The 21,565-nt window shown below is 41.1% G+C and overlaps 1 protein-coding gene and 1 long non-coding RNA gene across 3 annotated transcripts in view; both read left to right on the top strand.

Moving 5' to 3' along the window:
• EFL1 (elongation factor like GTPase 1) overlaps window positions 1–9,973 on the top strand; it is a 152,486-nt gene extending 142,513 nt beyond the window's left edge. For both annotated transcript variants that reach the window (XM_054042703.1, XM_054042702.1), the window contains exon 20: window positions 6,944–9,973. In XM_054042703.1, the coding sequence (XP_053898678.1) occupies window positions 6,944–7,132 (189 nt within the window). In that variant the 3' untranslated portion in view covers window positions 7,133–9,973. The remainder of the gene's footprint in view (window positions 1–6,943) is intronic.
• Window positions 9,974–19,041: 9,068 nt separating this feature from the next.
• The window catches only part of LOC128844613 (uncharacterized), a 59,509-nt gene continuing 56,985 nt past the window's right edge, over window positions 19,042–21,565 (top strand). The window contains exons 1-2 of the long non-coding RNA XR_008446510.1: window positions 19,042–19,246; window positions 20,212–20,641. This is a non-coding gene — a long non-coding RNA (uncharacterized LOC128844613). The remainder of the gene's footprint in view (window positions 19,247–20,211; window positions 20,642–21,565) is intronic.

Genomic DNA, 21,565 nt, shown 5'->3' with positions numbered 1-21,565 from the left:
CCATTGGCTGACTGTGACTAAGAAATAGATGATCTCTCTTCTGTGCTCTTGCCTTCACCCCACTGAGTCAGGGATATTTCACAGACGGACAATGTAAAGTTTTCTTTTTCTGTGCCTCACACAAGAGTTCTGCACACTGTTAGGGCCATACTTCTGTGGCTGCGTTGGTGACTTCTCAGGGCAAATGCACAATTTGTTTCCTGAATTCCAGTAGACTCTTTCTAGTTGTATCTTCTTTGCTATAATTTAGCATGATATTATCTAACATGCCCACGCCAGTCATGCCTTTTGGTAACCTATTGTTAACTGGTACTACAAGGTGGTTATTTTTTCTTGGAGCCTGTTCCGACGCAGTCTACTTTGCTGAGAGCTAGAAATGCCTGTGAAGTCCGTAGCATCCATTCCTTCATCAACAGAAGAGGCATCCAAGCATAACATTTTAGTTAATGTTAGTGAAATAACTTCTTCCTACATTAATGGAAAAATGTGTCCGTCTTAGGTTTTTCTCAAGCACCCATCAACATAGTATCTAAACATTTCCCAATTAAATTAGATCTGTATAATGAGGTTTCTAATAGTATCCATAGAGTGTTCTGTCATATCCCTTCCTTGGTCAGAGGAGGTTTTTCTTGAGGCATATTGTGTGTTCACATGCATGTGTGTGTGCCTGGGTTAATCTTCCTGCTATGATGGGGAAGCTTCAGCATAGTAGAGCAATTAGCAACATGCCTTGTAAGTGGCCCGAGTCTGGATCATTCTAATCTTTTTTGGAAGTTCTTTGTGCAGCCAAATTCCCATACTTATAAGCATAAACAAGAGACCGTCTTTGTGTTTTAAGTGTAGATTATGAGAGTATGAGTTCTTGTTCAAAATATCAGAATGGCTATGCATCATGAGCTTGTGAGCCTTGGTTAATCAGAAGTGCCACTGCCAGAGACCGTAGAAATGTGCAGATTTAGGTTATTTTCACAGATATTCCTGTGGTCAGTCAATCACAAATGTGCATATGAAAAAAACATCTAGTCCTGTTTGGGAAGCTAATTTTCATACTAATATATTATAGTGCACTGATTTTTTTCCTTGGTCTTCCGCCAGACCACCATGTGAGCATGTTCAGTTTCCACCAACAGAAGTGGGAGTTTGGGTGTAACTTTGTGTATGAGTCGCCCCATTTATTTCACTGGGATTATGCGCACGCTTAATTTTAAGCATATATTTCAGCACTTTGATGGCTCAGGGTCAGTGGGTCCAGCGCTTTGCAAGATTGAGCCTACGGTGCACTTTTAAGTCACCTTGTCCAAAATATCCATTTCCAGCTTTAGTCAGTGTAACCTCATTATGAAACAGATACTGCATGATTTACAGTGCAATGTAATTTCTTACTTTTGAATTACACTAAGCTTCATAATTTACAAATATGTCAGCAAAACTGGGCTTTCTAAAACCTGGGGGTTTAAATTAATAGTTTATAAAATGGTACGCTTTTAGGGAATTTTTCTTCATATTTTTTCAATTTTAAGTCAATATCTCCTTATCCTATTTTTGTTAGTTCAATTTAAATAGTTTTAAATGGCCCTCCTTGTCTTAAAATGTCATATGGCAGTTAAAAACAGGGTCAAGTACAATAAATACAATAAGACTCCTTCCCCTCCCCCCCACACTTAAAAATTCCAGATTTGGGGGTAAAACTGCCTAAAATTGGAAGTGCCTGGTCTTTTTGTCTGAGTGCTACGACAGCTCTAACCTTGTATTTCAAAAATCCATTTAAAATAATGTCCTTGATTATTGTGAGAAAAATAATGTGTAAAACACAATTGATATTTACCTATACTACTGTTCTCAGTAATTCATGGGATTTAATTAAAGAAACAGACTCCAGATTACCTTTGTCTTTTATAAAAAGTATTGATTACCCCAACAGAAATTAATGCAGTGCTTTGATGATTATTAGAAACTTAACATACGATTTTGAAACTTATCAACTGAATAACCTAAACTGACCTTCATGGTCAAATTTATCATTCAGTATTCGCATCTAACATTCTTGCAAGGTGACCTTGTTAATTGTAACTATAAGTTCCTCAATGCCTTATTAATTCCAGTTACTTTTAGGCTTCTTCATAGATAATAGTCCACTAATGGAAAGGAAAAGTTGAATCTCAGGACTAAAGCCCCATACAATTTTGGTTAATTACCCAAACATCAATTCACCAAGGACCATTTCCCAGATTTGATTACACACACATTTTATATGAGCCTAAGATTTGATGAACACTCTTAATGATTTAGGACTAATTCCTTGAACCTATGATAAAGTTTACTAAGTTAGAATAAGTCTAAAGTGGATTCTTAAATTTAATCCTTAGAACATTCATGTATACATCTATAACTTCTAAATTCAGTATGATAGCCGCTAACGGTAGTAAAATCAAAAGAGTTTCATTATTGCATCAAGTATCAGGGGGTAGCCGTGTTAGTCTGTATCCACAAAAACAACAAGGAGTCCAGTGGCACCTTAAAGACTAACAGATGTATTTGGGCATAAGCTTTTGTGGGTAAAAAACCCACTTCTTCAGATGCATGGAGTGAAAATTACAGATGCAGGCATTATTATACTGACACGTGAAGAGAAGGGAGTTACCTTTCAAGTGGAGAACCAGTGTTGACAGGGCCAATTCAATCAGGGTGGATGTGGTCCTCTCCCAATAAATGATGAGAAGCTGTCAAGTCCAGGAGAGGCAAAGTTATTTTTGTAGTGAGCCAGCCACTCCCAGTCCCTATTCAATCCCAAATTAATGGTGTTAAATTTGCAAATGAATTTTAGTTCTGCAGTTTCTCTTTGAAGTCTGTTTCTGACATTTTTTTGTTCAAGTATGGCTACTTTTAAATGTGTTATAGAATGTCCAGGAAGATTGACGTGTTCTCCTACTGGCTTTTGTATGTTAACATTCTTGATGTCCAATTTGTGTCCATCTATTCTTTTACGTAGAGACTGTCTGGTTTGGCCAATGTACATGGCAGAGGGGCATTGCTGGCACATGATAGTATATATAACATTTAGTAGATGTGCAGGTGAATGAGTCCCTGATGGTGTGGCTGATGTGGTTGGGTCCTCTGATGGTGTCGCTAGAGCAGATATGGGGACAGAGTAGGCAACGAGGTTTGTTACAGGGATTGGTTCCTGGGTTAGTGTTTCTGTGGTTTGGTGTGTAGTTGCTGGTGAGTATTTGCTTCAGGTTGGGGGGCTGTCTGTAAGCGAGGACTGGCCTGCCTCCCAAGGTCTGTGAGAGTGAGGGATCGTTTTCCAGGATAGGTTGTAGATTGTTGATGATGTGCCGGAGAGGTTTTAAGCTGGGGGCTGTATGTGATGGCCAGTGGTGTTCTGTTATTTTCCTTGTTGAGCCTGTCCTGAAGTAGGTGACTTCTGGGTACCCGTCTCACTCTGTCAATCTGTTGCATACCTTATTGCATACTCTTTCAGTGTACAGAATTCCAGAATCACAGCTGATGATAGCACTGTACTAAAAGTTCAAACACAGTAGTCTGAGTAGTACTTGTCTGTATTTGGGCTTGACTGTAACTGGATCTTTCATTCACACATACAAACACAGAGTTATTGATTTAAGTACTTGTATTTAGGACATGATTAACAAAAAATTGCATCATTATCCAGTGGGAAAAGATCTGTGTTACCTATTACAAGATCTTGCTTATTTGTCCACATTTAGCTGAACTTATAGTTCAGCAATTGACAATTAAAAATTGTATTACAAATGTAAATGAAGGAGCTAACTGTAATCTTTAGTCTAGGGTTCTAGCAGGCATTCCTTATAGCAGTGTTTCCCAAACTTGGGACTCCGCTTGTGTAGGGAAAACCCCTGGCGGGCTGGGCTGGTTTGTTTACCTGCCGCATCCACAGGTCCAGCCGATCGTGGCTCCCACTGGCCATGGTTCGCCGCTCCAGGCCAATGGGGGCTGCAGGAAGCGGTGTGGGCCCAGGGACATACTGGCCGCTGCTTTGAGCAGCTCCCATTGGCCCGGAGCAGCGAACCGCGGCCAATGGGAGCCGCAATCGGCCGAACCTGCGGACGCAGCGGATAAACATACCGGCCCGGCCCAGCCCGCCAGGGGCTTTCCCTACACAAGCGGCATCCCAAGTTTGGGAAACATTGCCTTATAGAATTTAACAGGTAGCTGTATTCATGATAAATCTTATGATGTTTCCATTAAGGATTTCTGCGTGACTTCAATCTAGGATAATCAAGTTTTCTCCAATCTCCTGTCCAAATATGTTCTTCAGCTTAAGAAAAGCAATTAATTGGAACCAGCAGCCCTATTCTCTTTTGAGGGGTACATCCCCCATGCTATGTCTCTTCCAAGAAAAGATCTTTAATGAGTCAGTGTAGAAGACGTGTTTAAAGTGTCTTTGTACAAGAATCCAACAGCAACAAAGGGCACCTACAGGTTACCAGACCTTCATGTTATCAGGTGTTTATTTCTTGGCTTTTTGGACTTCCAAGAACTCAACAATAATTGCTCTGACCATCCAGCATAAAAGTCAACATAGAGGCCTATTGTAGGATTCACAAGGAGGTCTTAGGCACTGCAACACCTCACTTTTAGGCACCATGCCTGCCTAGTGGAATCTACAGTCCCAAGTTCTGCACCTCGGCTCCCTCTACAATGCATGGGGAGAGTTAGGCACCCAAAAAGGCATTCACAAAAGCCAGCACATTGAACAGAGAGCTGCTTGAGTTAGCTAGAAAGAAAAGCTAAGGACAGGGATGTGGCCTGCCTAAGACTTGCCCCTCAAATGGAGGTCGTGCCTAACTTCAGGGAAGAAGACACCTAGCTCCACTCAGGATTCACAACTGCGAACCCTCTCCTAGAGTTAGGCACCTAAGCTGAGTCAATCCTTAAAAAGAGTTGGTGACAAGGCTGCACCCCTTATAACCTTTAGCCTAGTGGTTAGAGCATTCACCCAGGAGATGGGAGGCTTGGTTTGAATCCCCATGTCAGGGACTTGAACTTGGTTCTCCCACCTCCCAGGAGGGTTCCCTAACTACTGGGCGGAAGGTGGGTATAAGTGTACTCAAAGCATGCAACCTGGATCCGGACCGAGAGACAAGATAGGCAGGGAAACATAGTTTGTGAATCCTGCTGGGGCTTAGGCATGATTTAGATGGGCAGTGTCCAGACTGAAGTGTCTAGACTGCTGGGCAGTGTCAAGACTGAAGTGTCTATGCGCATGCCCAGCCACCAAAATTGAGGCACCTTAAGTACTTCAGCAGTGGCAAGTTAGGTGCGTAGAGACTTTACATCCCTGCAGGGTTACGCAGCAGCTGAGTGGTGATTTTGTGAATGACAGTGGTGCCTAAAAGTTGAATGGTGGTCCCTAAGTCCCCTTTGTGAATCTGGCCTGTACCGACCCAGCCTGTGGTTTGCTTCATTCAGTTAGTGAGTTAAAAGTTGTCCATTCAACTCTTTTCTGTAATGTGTTCTTTAAAAAAAATATGAATTCAAATTATAAGATCCAATATTACTTGTTTCTTCACACACAAAATATTCCATTTGTTCTGACCTAATAAAGAGAAATGAAAATACTTTGTCAGACCCTATTTACCTTTTAAATTCGTAATATTAACACTGCTTACTGTAGTTAATATCCATAGGTTGTGTGTGTCATTTTTACACTGTGTAAGGAAGCATACTGGACCAGTTTCAGTCCGGTGTAGTGCTACTCAAGACCACAGAGAATCTTTATAATGAAGTACCCTTGGCTATCCCTGGTAGCCCACCATTGAATGGATGGTGAATATGAATACCATGTATCATTATATGATAAAAAGAGTCTCCCAGTCTCTGCCCAGGGTGAAGTGGGGAAGGCTTCAAGGAGTATGCAGGGGGATTCTACACCTCTGCCACTCTTTCCATGCTGAGTGTTGGGGTTCTGGTAGGGTGACCAGACAGCAAGTGTGAAAAATTGGGACGGGGTGGAGGGGTAATAGGAGCCTATATAATAAAAAACCCAAATATCGGGACTGTCCCTACAAAATCGGGACATCTGATCACCCTAGGTTCTGGTCAGAGGCTGGGATAAGGACATGTCTGTTTAGTCCATGACTAAGTAGATCCACCAACCAAAACCTCCTATAGAGACGGCGTCACAAGGTCCACAGACATTATGACAGACTTTAGGTTACAAGAGCAGCTCCAGCGGCAAGCTTTAACTCCAAGAATGAGGAATTCATCTCTCCCCAGGCCTTGCCAAGAACCCCGGCTGGTTTTACTAAGGTTTTGCGCAGGGATAGAGGAATCTGAGACATAGAAATGAGTTGTTTCAGAGTAGCAGCCGTGTTAGTCTGTATCCGCAAAAAGAACAGGAGTACTTGTGGCACCTTAGAGAGTAACAAATTTATTAGAGCATAAGCTTTCATGGACTACAGCCCACTTCTTCCGAAGAAAGCTTATGCTCTAATAAATTTGTTACTCTCTAAGGTGCCACAAGTACTCCTGTTCTTTTTATAGAAATGAGTGTTTTCTCAGTGCAATGCCAGTAAAATCACAGGCAGGGCAAATCCAACAAAAATCTAAATGAGAAGTGGCTTTTAGAATGAGTTTTTTAGTTTGATTTTAATGCCTCTATGGTAGTTTTGCCAAATCTCTGCTTTTTTGAGATATCCAAGAACAAATGCATAAAGCTAAGTTACAAAAAGTGAATACTTCACTCACTGAACATGTTAAAGAAGCTTAAATGTATTTGGCTTGAATAGCTTATTGTATGCCACCTAGGAAGCCATACCTACCTTTTTTTTTTTTTTTTTTTTTCCAGATTTGTCACTTCTAAAAAAATGGTCATTTAGAACACAAAAACTTACCTGAAATGCTCTAATCTGCTTTTAAAAAAATTAATGTACCCCTTTCTAAAATTTTCTCTTTTTAGATAATTTCAGGCGACCCATTCTGGGTACCAACTACTGAGGAGGAATATTTGCACTTTGGGGAAAAGGCAGACTCTGAGAACCAGGCCCGCAAATACATGAATGCTGTGAGAAAGCGAAAAGGACTTTACATAGAAGAAAAAATCGTGGAGCATGCTGAGAAGCAAAGAACTCTCAGTAGAAATAAGTAACTCCCTCTACTTTCAGTTCTACACTAACTCAGCTAAGTGCAGGTGGATTATTTTCTGTACAGCAGATTCAAAATGCCATCTTGGACTTGCTGTTTTACACAAGATTTCTTATATGCTGTAATTTGTCTGTGGCTTCAGTTTTAATAAACGTGAGCCTTTCCAACCTTTTACAGAGAGACTACAGTTTGCGTAATTTATTTGAATGAGGCGTAGCAAGAAATTCAATGGAATTATTCTCTCCAATTTTAAGACTGTACCCCAGCTGCTGTCCTAGGATTGCAAGTAATTTGCTTAAACTTTCTTTCTAATTTACCTGATGTAATCAAAACTAGACCTGGTCCGGTTATTCATTGCAAATAAATTAAGCAATGAATTTAGCTCTTTTCTTCTGTTCTTGACTGTGTTGCAAACTGATCCTGATTTCTCTTAATGCGTTTATTGTTCACAAGTATTTGCCATAACTACAAATTTCAGCCAGTGTGATGTTCATGAACTGTTTACTCTGCACTATTCATGGTGTCTGAGTTGTCATCTAAATCATATGGCATTCTTTCTGCTCCCAGATTGGATTATTTAAACTCTTCCAAGAGGAGAGAGAGGAATAGCAAATAGGAAAGAGTGAATACGCCTGTTAGCACGTGGATACCCCTGTTACTCACTTGAATACTATTGTTTGTACAAAGAACAGCTATTCACCAAATATTTGTGTCAACAAAACCTCATTCATATACATGTTTGCAAGTAGTCGTAGTTCACCAGCACTCTTTTTGCAGCTAATCACAAAAATAAAGTTGCACAGTTCATTAGCCTGTTTTGCAGATAACTTAATAAAAATTCTTAAGTTATATGTTCTGAATAACCCATGCTGACAGGGAAAACAATTATAAAGTAGGCTTTGTTTTTAAAAAACAAGGGTTTGTTTGAAGGGGGGAAATATTCAAAATTAGATGTTTCAGTTTTTAACTACTGTAACCAATTGAACTTTGGGATCAGTACAAGGTGACAGACTTGCCAATGTCACCCGTTCTTAACGCCAAAAATTATAAACAAATTTTGAGCTAATGTGAAAGCGTGGAACTAATAGCACTGGCTTGGTAGGGTTGTGTGAGCTTCCTCATAGCTCTGCTCAAACACCTCAAACTTTACCGGTTACACCCTTGTTATGATGTGACTCTCAACTGTAATTATTACTATTTATTTATTTGTATTACGATATCAACTAGGAGCCTGTCATGGATTAGGATTCCCTTGTGGTAGGCACTGTATAAACACATAGCAAAAAGATGGTCCCTGGACCTACCTTGAACAACTGCTGTTTGTGCTGACCACTGAATTCATTGTAATTTGTGATTTAATTTGGATTTAGATTCTGCTTTCTGGAGGTGAAAGGCTGGTGCATTAATGTACCACATCACCTAGAGCTAAACATGATAAATACTCTATTAATCTGAAATTTCAGCTCTGTTGGATTTACAAGCTGCTTCCGTTCCACAGCAAAAGATTCCCACCACTGTTCAAAAGTCCTAATATTTTGTGACAGTGGCTACATGAAACTCTGCTTTGTCTTATTTTATACTGTTCCCCAGCATAGATCCATCAAAAATCTCAAATAATTAAGGTTAGGCAGCTGGTCTCTCTGAACTAACTATTAGCTTGAGCTGTGCACTCTCTCACTCATTTATACATACTCACACTTACAATAAAAGAATTTCTGTCCACTCAGCCTTAGAGTAGAAAATATTTCAAACACAGTGAACCTTGAATCCAGTGAAGGTGACTCTCTTTAAGAAAGTATACAAGATGTTTTGCTATTTGATTCAGGCATCTGTGTGGTAGTCAGAAGGCTCTAATATGGGTCAGAACTAAATTAACATGAAAAGAAATTCTTCAGTGACTGTAACTTGCTGTTGAATGAAATAGAAAGCTGAAAAGAGGAGGGAAAACATACTACATAAGGTATCCGCTCATTTAATTGTTAAGTGTTTAGAACTCTGCAGCCAAGGGGAGATGAGTATTGTGTATTCAGGAGGATTTAAGGCTAAATAATCCAGATAAGTATCCTCGGAAGGCTGTTGATATTTCATAAAGCTGAAGGGGGATAAGTTCTTTAGAGTCTTCTGCCAACTATTTTTAGAACCTTACTGCAAATAGTGAAGAGGGTGGTATGTATCAGTTTCAAACAACCATAAAGCCATAGTTGTCAAGGTTATTTTCTTCCCAGAGTATTTCCACATTTTTAATACGCTACTACCGGGCACTATTCCTTTAGCACCTACCTGGCATTTCCATGTATAAATTCTGAGTGGCAATTAGAGAAAGTAGTCAGAAGTAATTTATATGGCCAGTGCTCCCTAAGGTAAAGGCAACTGTTACTTGTGGCACAAGTGTATCATTGATGTAATGTTTAACTTTTACTGAAATAGTGACCGTTTTTCTTATCCAACCTCTTTGCTTTCATTATAGAAATATGTTTCACCTTAAGATTTGATTGAAACCTAATTCAAGCAGATGAAACATTACTCTCTCTAGAAGGTTGATCCATAAATTATTTGTCTTCTGAGCAGTGCCTACATGAGATGCATGGGTAAAACCTCTCATTTTGCCCACGTTCAGCAACTCGTCAGGGGTGATTCTAGAATATTTCAATGGTTTTGAGCTATTCAACTTGAATAACCAGGGAGAGGCTGTTTAAATATTTTATTTTGCCGTAATTTTCATATTTTGCCATGGTCTGTCTTCAAGTGCATCAAAAAATAGTAGTATGAGAGTAATGTAAGATGCTGCTATACTGCATGTTTGTAAATGATCATGTAATGAATAAAGTTGAGTAACTTTCTTGGACACCTGCTCAACCTAAATAGTTTTTAAATAAAATGTATTGAAATAAGTACCCTAACGGAGAAAATGGAACTAACCTGGAAACACTCTAGCAACTTTATCAAGGATCTGATTTCTTTAATAACAGCCAGTGTTGGGGGGGGGGGGGGGGCAGGGGGGAGAGAATCTGATTGCCTATGAAGCATGAATCCCAAACCACACTTCTCTTTTTTGTTCCAAAAGCAACTCCGTGGAGCAGTTTTTCCCTGCTTGTTACATGCATATGACAATATGACAGAGTTTTGGAAACTCTCTGCTAAGCGTGACAAATAACTTGCTGATGAAGCAAACCATGGTAAGATTTAATTGGGAGAGCTCAACCATTAAATCAACTGATCCTCCATTGCCAGCTTTATTGCTAAATGTAATGCTTGATTCAAATAAATACAAGCCGCTTTTAAGATGTATTTCTCAGCCTTTATTTTTCCAGGCATTTTTAAGTTTTCAGTAGCAGATCCTCAGCTGATGTAAATTGGCAAAGCTCCAGTGACTTCAGTAGAGCTGTGACCACTTGAACCAGCTGAGGGTCTGCCCCTTAGTGTGCAAAAACACATCAAGCTTCTGCATAGCTGTGCAGTTATAACCCTTCGCAGAGCAATAACCATTCCTGATGCCCCAGATTATTTTGCATCATGATGTGAACAAGCAGGAGTAGGTGTTGGGTTTACTTGGAAAAAACAAGGCCCATCCAGTGGCAATCAAATCCCTTATCATGGTTGTCTATAGGGTCCTCCTTTTATCTTCTTACATTAGGAAACCTTTCCGTTTCTCAAACACTAATCATTTAGTAGATTAGCCTGTCTTTTTGTTTTACCGCAGAGTGCAGCAAACTTCACTTTCAGCTAAAAGACTAGAACACTAGGTTAATAGTAATCAAAGCATGGCAGGCATGTTGGGCAGTATGGTCTTTTTCTTGCTTCTCATTTTTCTGTATTAGCTTAGGAATTAGGCAGTCCCTAGAGTGTTACAACAGGGGAGGTGGGGAAGTGAGAAGACATATGGGCAAGCAGCAGACTTCTGCACCAAAATGTATAATTCCAAAAACAGCTCTGGTTAAATAACTATCAAGCCCCCTGGTTCTTGAGGACTAACCCACCCTTTTTTTCAGGGTACAGGATAGTATATTATACTTGGAATCCTACTCAGAGAGAAATAGAGCACCTCACTCATTCACAGGGTCTGTAGAGCTTGTCATTGGACCTAATGAGAAGAGCGAAATATAGAGCTATACACTGCATAAGACAATTTTGAGCCCTGAATGGCAGTTTTGGATGTAGCTGATTTGGGATTCTCCCCTTAATTTGGTCAAGTTTTTATTTTGATAGGACAGATGGATTTTCAAAGTATTTGGACTCCAAACGTTAACTGGTTTGGGGTGAACCTCAGATTTGCAAATTGGGTTTGGCTAAGCATCCAAAAGTTTGGATGTCCTCTGAATTTGTTGCAATGTATAGTAGATCCATGTGCTCTTCCCTGATTGTCCATGATGGAAAGTAACCAATATGCCAAGAGAGCTGCAGTGGGCGCGTGTGTTGGTGGGTGAAAGTAGCACAGTTCAGGCACCTTGCCATTTTGTCAGAACATCTGTGTTGGCTTCTGGGGCAAGTGGAAAAAGTGGGTGGGGTCAGGGATTGGAGTAGATGACACACTAAGCAACATGATTTCCCCCACCTCCCATGAAAATTTGTGGGCTTGATCCACTGAAAAAGTGGCAGGGTTATTGCTTGAGGGAATATTAATGTTACTGGTGATGTTCTGTCAGTCCTACTCAGATTTAAAGGGAGCAGTGAGTTAAGTGCTTTGCTGCTTCTGGACCTACCATGCTGCCATATCGAGGGAAAAGGGTGTGCTGCCTGGAAGCAAGAAGCCACCAGCTGCCTGAGATCAGTAAGACTGAGGGTGCAGTTCTCTGCAGGGCATCAACCTTTACTGTCTTTTTAAGCCCCACTCCTGTATGTTCCTCAGTCCCAGAGACTGGTGAGGAATGAGGGGAGTAAGATATGTAGACTCAACATCTCCAGTGGAGCCATGGAATTCAAGCATTAATTTGTTCCCCTTGCATGTTTTTGTGCAGAAGGAAAATATGACCGGTAGTTTGCACTTGTGCACATAAAAGTAGCTGCTTTCATCAGAGACCTTCGAAGTGCTTTAGAAACATTAATGAATTATGCTTCACGTATAATCTCTTCATGGCAGAAAAGTATCTTCTCACAGAAGAGAAAATGGAGGCACAGTTGGGTAACTGCTCAAAGTCTCTCTCAGTGATCTGGTGCCATCGCTGGGAATAGAACCAAAGCTTCTTTCAGGCAAAATGCTTTGAACTGAAAGTATTGAGATTATGCTTTTTCATGAGATGTCCACCTATTTCTCATTGTGACCTGGTTAAAAATACTGAGAGTCTTTCTTGGTTTTCTTTAGAAACAGAAGTGGAAGTGCAGGGAAAATGTGAATGAACTGACTTATTTTTCCAGTGGAGGCCAACATAAATGATTAGGGGGCTGGTGCACATGACTTATGAGGAGAGGGTGAGAGAACTGGGCTTATTTAGTCTGCAGAAGAGAAGAGTGAGGGGGGATTTGATAGCAGCCTTCAACTACCTGAAGGTGGGTTCCAAAGAGGATGGAGCTAAACTGTTCTCAGTGGTACCAGATGACAGAACAAGGAGCAATGGTCTCAAGTTGCAGTGGGGAAGGTCTAGGTTGGATATTAGGAAAAACTATTTCACTAGGAGGGTGGTGAAGCACTGAAATGGGTTACCTAGGGAGGTGATGGAATCTCTATCCTTAGAGGTTTTTAAGACCCGGCTTGACAAAGCCTATGTTGGGATGATTTATTTGGGGTTGGTCCTGAGTACTGGCTTGGCCGCAGGTTGGTTCAGAGATTGTTCAAACCAGTTTATCCATCCTTACTGTTAAAAAACATAGGTCTAGGGCAGGGATCTCAAATACGCGGCCAGGGGCTGCATGCGGCCCGCAGATCTCTTCCCTGTGGCCCGCGAAGCTCCCCGTGCCTCCCCCCCCCCAGTTACTTCTGGTCACAGCCAAACCCCCCTCAACCCCCCCGAGTTATTTTATGTGGCAGCTAAGCTCGCTGCTCCCCAATGTTTGGGGCCGGGTCTCTCCCCCGGCCCCGCCTGCTGCCCCCACGCACCTCCCCCGAGTGTCCCCCGGCCTCATCTCTGCACCCCCTCCTAACCCCAAACTCCATCCCAGAGCCTGCACCCCAGATCCCCACCCCCACCAAAACTCCCTCCCAGAGCCTTAGGCAGGTGGGAGTGGAGTTTGGGGGGGCAGGTTCTGAGCACCACCAAAATTTCTACAAACCTGCCACCCCTGGAAGAGGCAGAGCAGTGGTGGAGTGGTGGTGCAGCCCAGTGCAGTGGGGGGGTTTAACAAGTAAATCTAACTAAGTGCATGTTTTATCCTTTGAGTGAGGTGCATTACTGAATGTATATATTTTATTAAAACCGCTTGGAAATGACTTGTTGTAGGAGCAGCAGTGATCTGTATGCTCTGTATAATGCTTAGCACTTTCCAGGAGGGAGGGGGAAGAGACGGGGCAGGGGCGGGACCTCATGGAAGGGGTGGAGTGGGGGTGGAGCTGGGGCCAGCAAGTGCGGGTGTCAGTGATGCGGCCCTCAGGCCAATGCACTAGTCTTCATGTGGCCCTTGTGGTCATTTGAGTTTGAGACCCCTGGTCTAGGGGGAGTGAGAAGAAGCACAATCTAGTGGTTAAAATGCAGGAGAGGGAGTTGAGATTTGGATTCCAGTCTAGCATCATTGTGTGACACTGGCAAATAGCTTAATCTGTCTGTGCCTTTGTTGCCCGTTCTGTAGAATAATGATAAAAGCAAAGGGGGACCCCAAAACCCTTCACTGTCTGTACCTGAGATGGGTGTTGAACCATCAGTATTTGCAAAGTGATTTGAGAGTCTTTCATGGAAGGTGCTATAGAAGTGCAAAATATCATTAGTATTTATTCATTACCTACTATTGAACACACATTGACAGCATACTTACAAGACCGCTCAATCAACTGTCATCCCCTTTGATATGTAAAATCCAGGGGAATTAAAACCTCTCTGAAATGTGTGATTCTGGAGATCAAATATTTATATAAACTTTTAAGGTGGTGGTGTTCTATCATTGCTGAGCTATCAATGGAATGTTGTACTCCGCTATAAACTTAAACTTAGTGGAGCCAAAACTTTGATTATGAATCAAAAAGTCATTTTACATGGATATGGCTTTTCACTTGCAGCATACTTGGTTTTCTTATTTAAAAACAAAAATTACTGTTGTCAGATGCTACCAGTGTGGTGCTTCTGCTTTCTCCTGTTGATATCACTCGGCTGCGTGCGTGTGTTCCCTCTGTGTGCTGCCCCAGCTCTGCGCAGATAGCTGACACAGCAAACCCGACGAGAACCCCCAATAACCACAGAGTCTAGTAAGGTACAAAGGCACCTCGGCCAGGTTTATTGCGACCCTGACACAATTTCAGTTCCCCGTAGATTACTTAGTCTACCGGGCATACTGCTAGAAAGTGCCGCTCGGCAATGGACTCAGCTCAGTGGCGGGACTTTCCACTGCCCCCTCAGCCGGACAAAGATATCCACTCAGGGATGCATTCTTATACACACATACAAACAAGTTACACATCACTCCTGACGTATTGAGGTGCAATCCCTTCACGTAGCAAGGTACAACCCCTCTACGCAGTAAGGTGCCGCCTCGCACCTTGTACCTGTTGGTTCGATCAAAACAACTCTATCCATCATTTTACCCTTTTGCCCCTGTCATTGGGATGGGTCGGCCTGTTCCATGTTATCTGTGGAATGTTCCAGTATTGGAGTGTTCTGATACCTAAAAAGTACTGAACACTAGATATGTATCTTTTTGTAGCATCAGCCCTTTCCTTGCCAGCTTCTGTGAGGAGGGCCTGCCTCTGGCTCACAGCTTAACTTTGCTTTATGTTAGCAAAGTCTTGACCATTACTTTAGTTCAGGCCTTAGGCCTCATACCGGGCCTCTGATACCAAGGTTTATATCACAGGGCCTCCTCTTACTACAATTACTTCAAAACAAACATGGTCCCTGTACCGGTGAAGCATTGTAGTAAAGCATGGCTGACCCAATATTTTTATTTTTATACTGGTATATTTTTCCATAGTGGTTTTTTTCCCTCCCCTCACCTCTCTGTCGGCTTTTAATCATGTTTAAATGAGGGGGAAATAGAGTATTTATTCTCATTTGAACTAGCTTTATTTTGTTTGTAATTTGAGTGGGCGGACATCTTGGGATTTGCTTGTTGCACATCAGCTTTGTTACTGATACCTGTCAACATATATATTTATTTTTTACGCTATTACCAGGCAGAAAGTTGCTTTTATGAAGAGTTGATGCCAGTTATTCATCCCTAGCACTCACCTATTGGGAGTTTTCTGCAGAATTGGGTTCAAAGTTTGGGGAGGAGAGCGAATGTCCAGACAAATTAAGTTTTATTTATTTTAAAGCCTGCATATATAATAATAATAATAATAATAATGTATACAACTGTTTCTTGTTACTTCTGTCTTTACCAGTTTGATAATGTAACTTCTTCCACAATTACATTATCAGGGAGCTTGTTGCTGTCATCAGCAAATTCACGAGTGCAGCTGACTTATTTAGCCATGATGGTTCTGATTCAGGAACGCACCGAAGTATGTGCTTAATTTTAAGCATGTGCTTAAGCCCAGTTGATTTCAGTAGCACTTTAGTGTATATTTAAACACATGCTTAAGTGCTGTTCTGATTAGGTTGCTTTCTTGACAGGTGGCCCAATTCCCTATAATGTAGTTCAATTCTGCCAGTCTGTTTTACAGTATCAACAATGTTGTGAACATTTGCTTTTATTTATGTTCTGGGTTGGTTTGTGTTTACTGAAAAGAGAATGGGAGAAAACTCTAGTTTGATGAAAACAATTTCTATGAATAAAGAGGGTAGTCAGTATTGATTGGCATACTCCTGCTATTGAGAGAGCCAATTTGGGATTATTGCTCTGTTACAGCTGTATCACTTCATGATTATAAAAATCTCTCAAACCCTGATAAACAAGAGGAAAAAAAATAGACGCCATGAAATGGTGTGGTTTGGGCTGTTTGGCAAGGAGATCGCTGTTTCAACAGATGCTGTTTTTCCACAGAAGCTTTTTTCTTTCTTTTTTTTTTTTTACCTCTGTTTAGCCTTTTTCCCCATTTCTCCAGGGAGCTGACCCCTTACCCTTTGTCTTACTCTTTACAGGGATTTTTTATATAGGAACTGCATGTCTTTATAAGAGTTACTGATACTGAATTCTGAACAAAAGAAAGCAAAATTCAATAGTGTTTTCCTGTTAGCATTTCTGACAGCCATATAAAAGGCTTGTCCTTCACCCTTATGAAATTGGGATGTCTCACTATTCTCTAGAGAGATTTCTAGGTACATTTTCCCCCAGAAAAGCTGATAGGATAAAAGGTTAACAATAAATAATCATCTGCACAGGAAGCAGAAATGTACTTTTGTCAAAAGAATCTACAGACTCTTTAACCCCCACATTTCCTAAATCTGCACAAACACTTTTCCCCCTCGTCAGTAACATTATGCTGCTTTTTTGTGAGATGGGCACAAAGCCCATCTAAAATATGCAGATCCTTAAGTGGAACTACAAATGGAAGGCAAATTGGTCGTCATCACCAATTCAATGCCCATTTTTCCCATCTGTGGAGAGCTCTTCCAGAATTTTTCATATGGTCCTATGCACTGTAATAACAAATGAAATCAGGTAATGAATCACTCACGTTTCACTGCGTCTCCAAATGACTTAGACCTGTGTAAACTACCTAGGAATATTCTGTAATTCTGTTGCTGTAGTAGAAAGCCTCAGAACCAGAGACAGGACTTAATGAGCATGTAGCTTCCTCTTTAGCTTGTGTAATGTTTGTGTGTACCAGACTCTCCTTTGTCACACACTCCTGTAGATGTGTTTTTCTGAAATCTAGCTTGCAAAAAATAGCCTTTGTCTATACGGTGTTTAAAAGAGAATCCCAGTGCTTTCATTTTAATAAGGTGTCTGTACAGAAAGTAATAGGCAGCATTTTAGGAAAGGATATGGCAAAATTATTACTAGCTTCAAAACCAGTTGTATGTTATAGTAGCACTTAACACATGTTACAGTGTGGAATCGTCCATTGTAAGGTGTGTGTATTCCATAGAGTGGCCTTATACACAAGTTCAAGAAAATAATTTGGAATGCCCAATATACAGTCAGTGCAGACTAGGAGGAAATTAAAGAGGGTTAATGAACCTGATCAAGTATGTTTTCACTTGGAAATACATCTGTAATTGTGTCCTAAGATTAGAACTACAGGGAGAGGTGCTGTGCATCATGCTAATGAAAGAGTTTTGCACATACTGCACATTGTCCCAGAGAATTACATATGTGGGTCTCTAGTTACACAGTGAGATGTTAATTATGGGTGGGGAGGCACCTAACCTAGCTGAAATGCAGAACCAGACCAGAAGGCGACAGCATACTGCTGCTGACAAAGAGAGAGGTATGTTTTTTTTCAACTCGTTTAACTGTTAGATTGCATTTGTGGTCAGGCCTTAGCTACTACCTATGTTTTCCATAGATTTACTCTAGCTAGGCTTCAGTCTGCTGTGTTGTTTTGTGATTTTTCTCTTTATTTTTAATCCCATGCCAAGGTGTCTGGAACTGTGTGGGATAGACTGTCTGCAGAAAAGCATTGCTGGCTGCTCTCAAAAGAAGACAATCATTTGTCTTTGGCATTAAGGGAGGTCTAAGCAGTGTAATGGGCTGCTGTCAAATGCCAGCGTAAGCCCTGCCCCTAAAAGGAACTGCAAGGAGGCTGACAATGGCATGGAGAGAACCAATAATACTAGATAATACTTAGTCCTGCCATGAAGTGGCTCTCAACCTTTCCAGACAACTGTTCCCCTTTCAGGAGTCTGATTTGTCTTGTGTGCCCCTAAGTTTCACCTCACTTAAAAACTACTTGCTCACAAAATCAGACATAAAAGTACAAAAGCATCACAGCCACACTATTACTGAAAAATTGCTGACTTTCTCATTTTTACCATATAATTATAAAATAAATCAATTGGAAAATAAATATGGTGCTTACATTTCAGTGTATAGTTTATAGAGCAGTATAAACAAGTCACTGTCTGTATGAAATTTTAGTTTGTACTGATTTTACTAGTGTTTTTTATGTAGCCTGAACTAGGCAAATATCTAGATGAGTTGATGTACCCCTGGTTGAGACCCATTGGACTAGATGACCTCTGGAAGTCCCTTCCAGGCCTACGATATTATTATTCTATGATTCCATGAATGAAGCCTAAGGAGCACTTAGCATGGTCCCACAGTTGCATGGGAATTTCTGTGAGTGTAAAATACTATTCTTTTAAAGGTTAGATCTAAAGACGAAGTACTGCTTGGTCAAATTGCTGCTTTGTTCTTCCCAGATTTTAGTCCATCTTTGCTCAAGAGGGGAAAAAATCATTTGACAACGGGGCAAAAATGTGCAGCTTGAAATGGGTCTTTGGGTTGCAGTATCCTTAATGAATGGAAATTAATTAGACTGGGGAGATCACTATATATAAAGCAGTAAGTCAGAGAACTTTACAATATAGTGAAATAGACTGGATGATTCAAAGATGAAAAGACAAGATCAGTCATCTAGGGACGGGGACAGGGACTATGATATTTGATCAAAAATAACAGTAGTTTGCAGGGTATGAATACTGATGTAATAGATTAATGGGTTCTGGCTGCCTCTGCTGTGTTTGCTTGATTGTTTTTTTTCATGATCCTTAAGATGAGGTGGTTTAGAACAGCCACCTAACGCCAAGGGCTGATTTTTGGTTCATTGATATAGAGAGAGATATCCAGAACCAACTCAGAATGTAATACTGTAGCAGGCTATGAGCATATTACTAAGCACACTGTTTAGCTAATTCTCTGTCTTTCGTCTCTTATCACAGCAGCACTTACCTTTAGGAGGTCAGGTGACTGACTCTTCAGAAGAAAAAGTCAGTATTGCTTCATGGATTGACTAACAGAAGGAGCTGCATACATGACAGCTGAAGATGCACTTTCCCTGGGGACTAAGTGCAGTATGTTCATGACAAGTGCAGCTATTGCTGGTTGGGGGCTTGAAAGCTGATCTTGTTTCTGAACCCAAGACTTCTCATTGGTAATGCTGCTGTCATGCAATATGGATCTCTTAGGTTATTTTAAATTAACCTTTATATATTAAAACAACATCCAGTCAATTCCTATCATACTCAAATGTTATGAGCGTGGAGTCCAGTGAGTAATGTAACTGTGGCTGCTGAAAAAGGGGTAGGTCTGAAATATTTGGCTGTAAAAATCCAGTGAAAAAATAATACATTGCACTTGTTTGGTGCTTTTATTCTGAGGATCCTGTGTATTAACTACTTCGGTAAATTATATAATAGGGATGACTTAGTCCCTTCCTTACTTTTGGGTGAAATGTACACTGTTTAAGAGTGCAAAAATAATGCTACACAGGTTTGAAATAGAGAAGGTTATTGTACTCAGTTGAAACTGTATGGTGGAATTTAGGAGGCAGAACATAATTATCTGGACTCAGAGAATCTCTTCCATGGGTGGATATCTTCATATCGATGTGAAAGGAAACTGCCTGACCTGCATGTCTACTCCCACGCCTCTAGGTTTCACAGAAGCCCCTCCACTGGAACTCTTTGGGGTTATGGTTCCAGTTAACGTGATGGGAAGGGGCAGAGCAAGGGGCAGGAGGCTCTCTGACATGCCATCTCCTGCAGAGCAATCCAACTTCTGCAGGGACGTTTAAAACAGCTCACAGCTGTATCAAAATAACTCTGTGGGCAAGCCCCTCTGCGCAGACCCAGGCAATGACACCATGGCTCCTGTTGGACCATGCTGCTGGAGGTTGGGAGCCAGTGGGACCTAAAGAACAATAGCTGTCCACGTAAAAGACTCCTGGCAGCTACATGGATCTGCGAAAGGGGTCCCACCCCATGGATCCACAGGTTCTGTGAGGTTGGGAGTCCTCACCTCTCCAAGTCCAGACCCTTCTTCCTGAGGGACTGATGTGTAGGAAACTCCATGAAGGGAACTTCCTAATTTTCCTGTCCCTCTGGTCCTTGTTTGCAGGTGTCTCATCAGAGTAGCCTGGACTCCTGAACGAACTCATAATAGAATATTGCTATGTTCCATGAAGACCATTCTGTTTTCTGGGACAGTGAAGACCGGGCCTATAGAAGAGGAGAACTGCAATAACTGCACAGCTGTATGAACATTCCCTGCTAGCTGTCAGTTGCACTTGAAGTCTGCATACCACAATCCAAGCCAAAGAGAAAGTGCTCTAGTTGCATTTGGCAGAGGGGAACTGAGGAACTATAGAGATGAGAGAATTGACAGCTACCAAAATGATGGAGTGGACTTAGCTTTTCCTCTAAAGCCTGCAGGTGACAGACTCTGCTGGCCAAAGCAAAACAACAGTATGTATCCAGTCATAACTGACTGAAGAACTTGAAAACAGCTGCATCTTTCAAACATGGTATAAAGATCATGTCGTTTTCAGGTAGGTTTGTTTATTATTGTTCTATAAACAGATTTATTATTCATTATTTGCAGAATTTGGACTTTGATGAGGTCGTTGTCATATTACATGTGGTTTACTTTTAGAGAGAAAGATTGGGTAATCGGTAATATTCCACTGCTTAACACAGCAAAGTGCAATTGCTTTAGGCTGGGATTTTAAAAAAAGCCTAAGGGAGTTAGATGCCAAAAACCCATTGACATTCAGTGGGAGTTGGGCACTGACCTTAATCTGCACCGGGGGTGGGAGTGTGGGGGGAGGGGGAGAAGGGCAACAAGCAGAAACTCATGTTTACCTTCCCAGTCTATTTTTATCAATTGTTAGTTAATTATAGCACTTATTTGTATTTACCCATGTGATTGAGCATGACATTAACGTTAGCATGAGATATAAATGTCCGTGTGTTCCTTCCCTTGCGTTGCGGAAGACATCCTTTTTTCCATCACAATTCCTTCCAGCAGTTGATTACATGGAAGTGTAGTCTGAATGCAGTTTAGCTGTCAACTTTTGGTACCTATAGAGTGACTTCTAGGGCCAGCGCCTCAGCTAACATAAACTGATGTTTCTGAGACTTCAGTGAAGCATGCTGATTTACACCAGATGAGGATCTGGCCCTTAATATGTTAAACTTTTTTTGTGCTCAACTTATGAGCACACAAGTAACCTGTGACTTAGCTAGCTATGCCATTTCTCTCTCTAGATAAAACCTATCCTATTGGAGAGTAGAAATATTTTCGGCATAGTTTATGATAACTCCTATAAACAGCAAACCAGTTGTGCATGAAGGAAGGGTGGTTTCAAAGTTGCCAATTTTCTTAATTTTATCAGACATCTTGCAATATTTGGTGTTTTTCTTGATGTCCCGTCCCAGCTGGAGTCATGTGATTTCATGTTTAAAAAGGACAT

The sequence above is a fragment of the Malaclemys terrapin genome, chromosome 10, assembly GCF_027887155.1.
Source record: "Malaclemys terrapin pileata isolate rMalTer1 chromosome 10, rMalTer1.hap1, whole genome shotgun sequence".
NCBI lineage: Eukaryota > Metazoa > Chordata > Testudines > Emydidae > Malaclemys > Malaclemys terrapin.
Note: the sequence above shows the minus strand (reverse complement) of the source record. Positions and strands in the feature narration are given on the sequence as shown.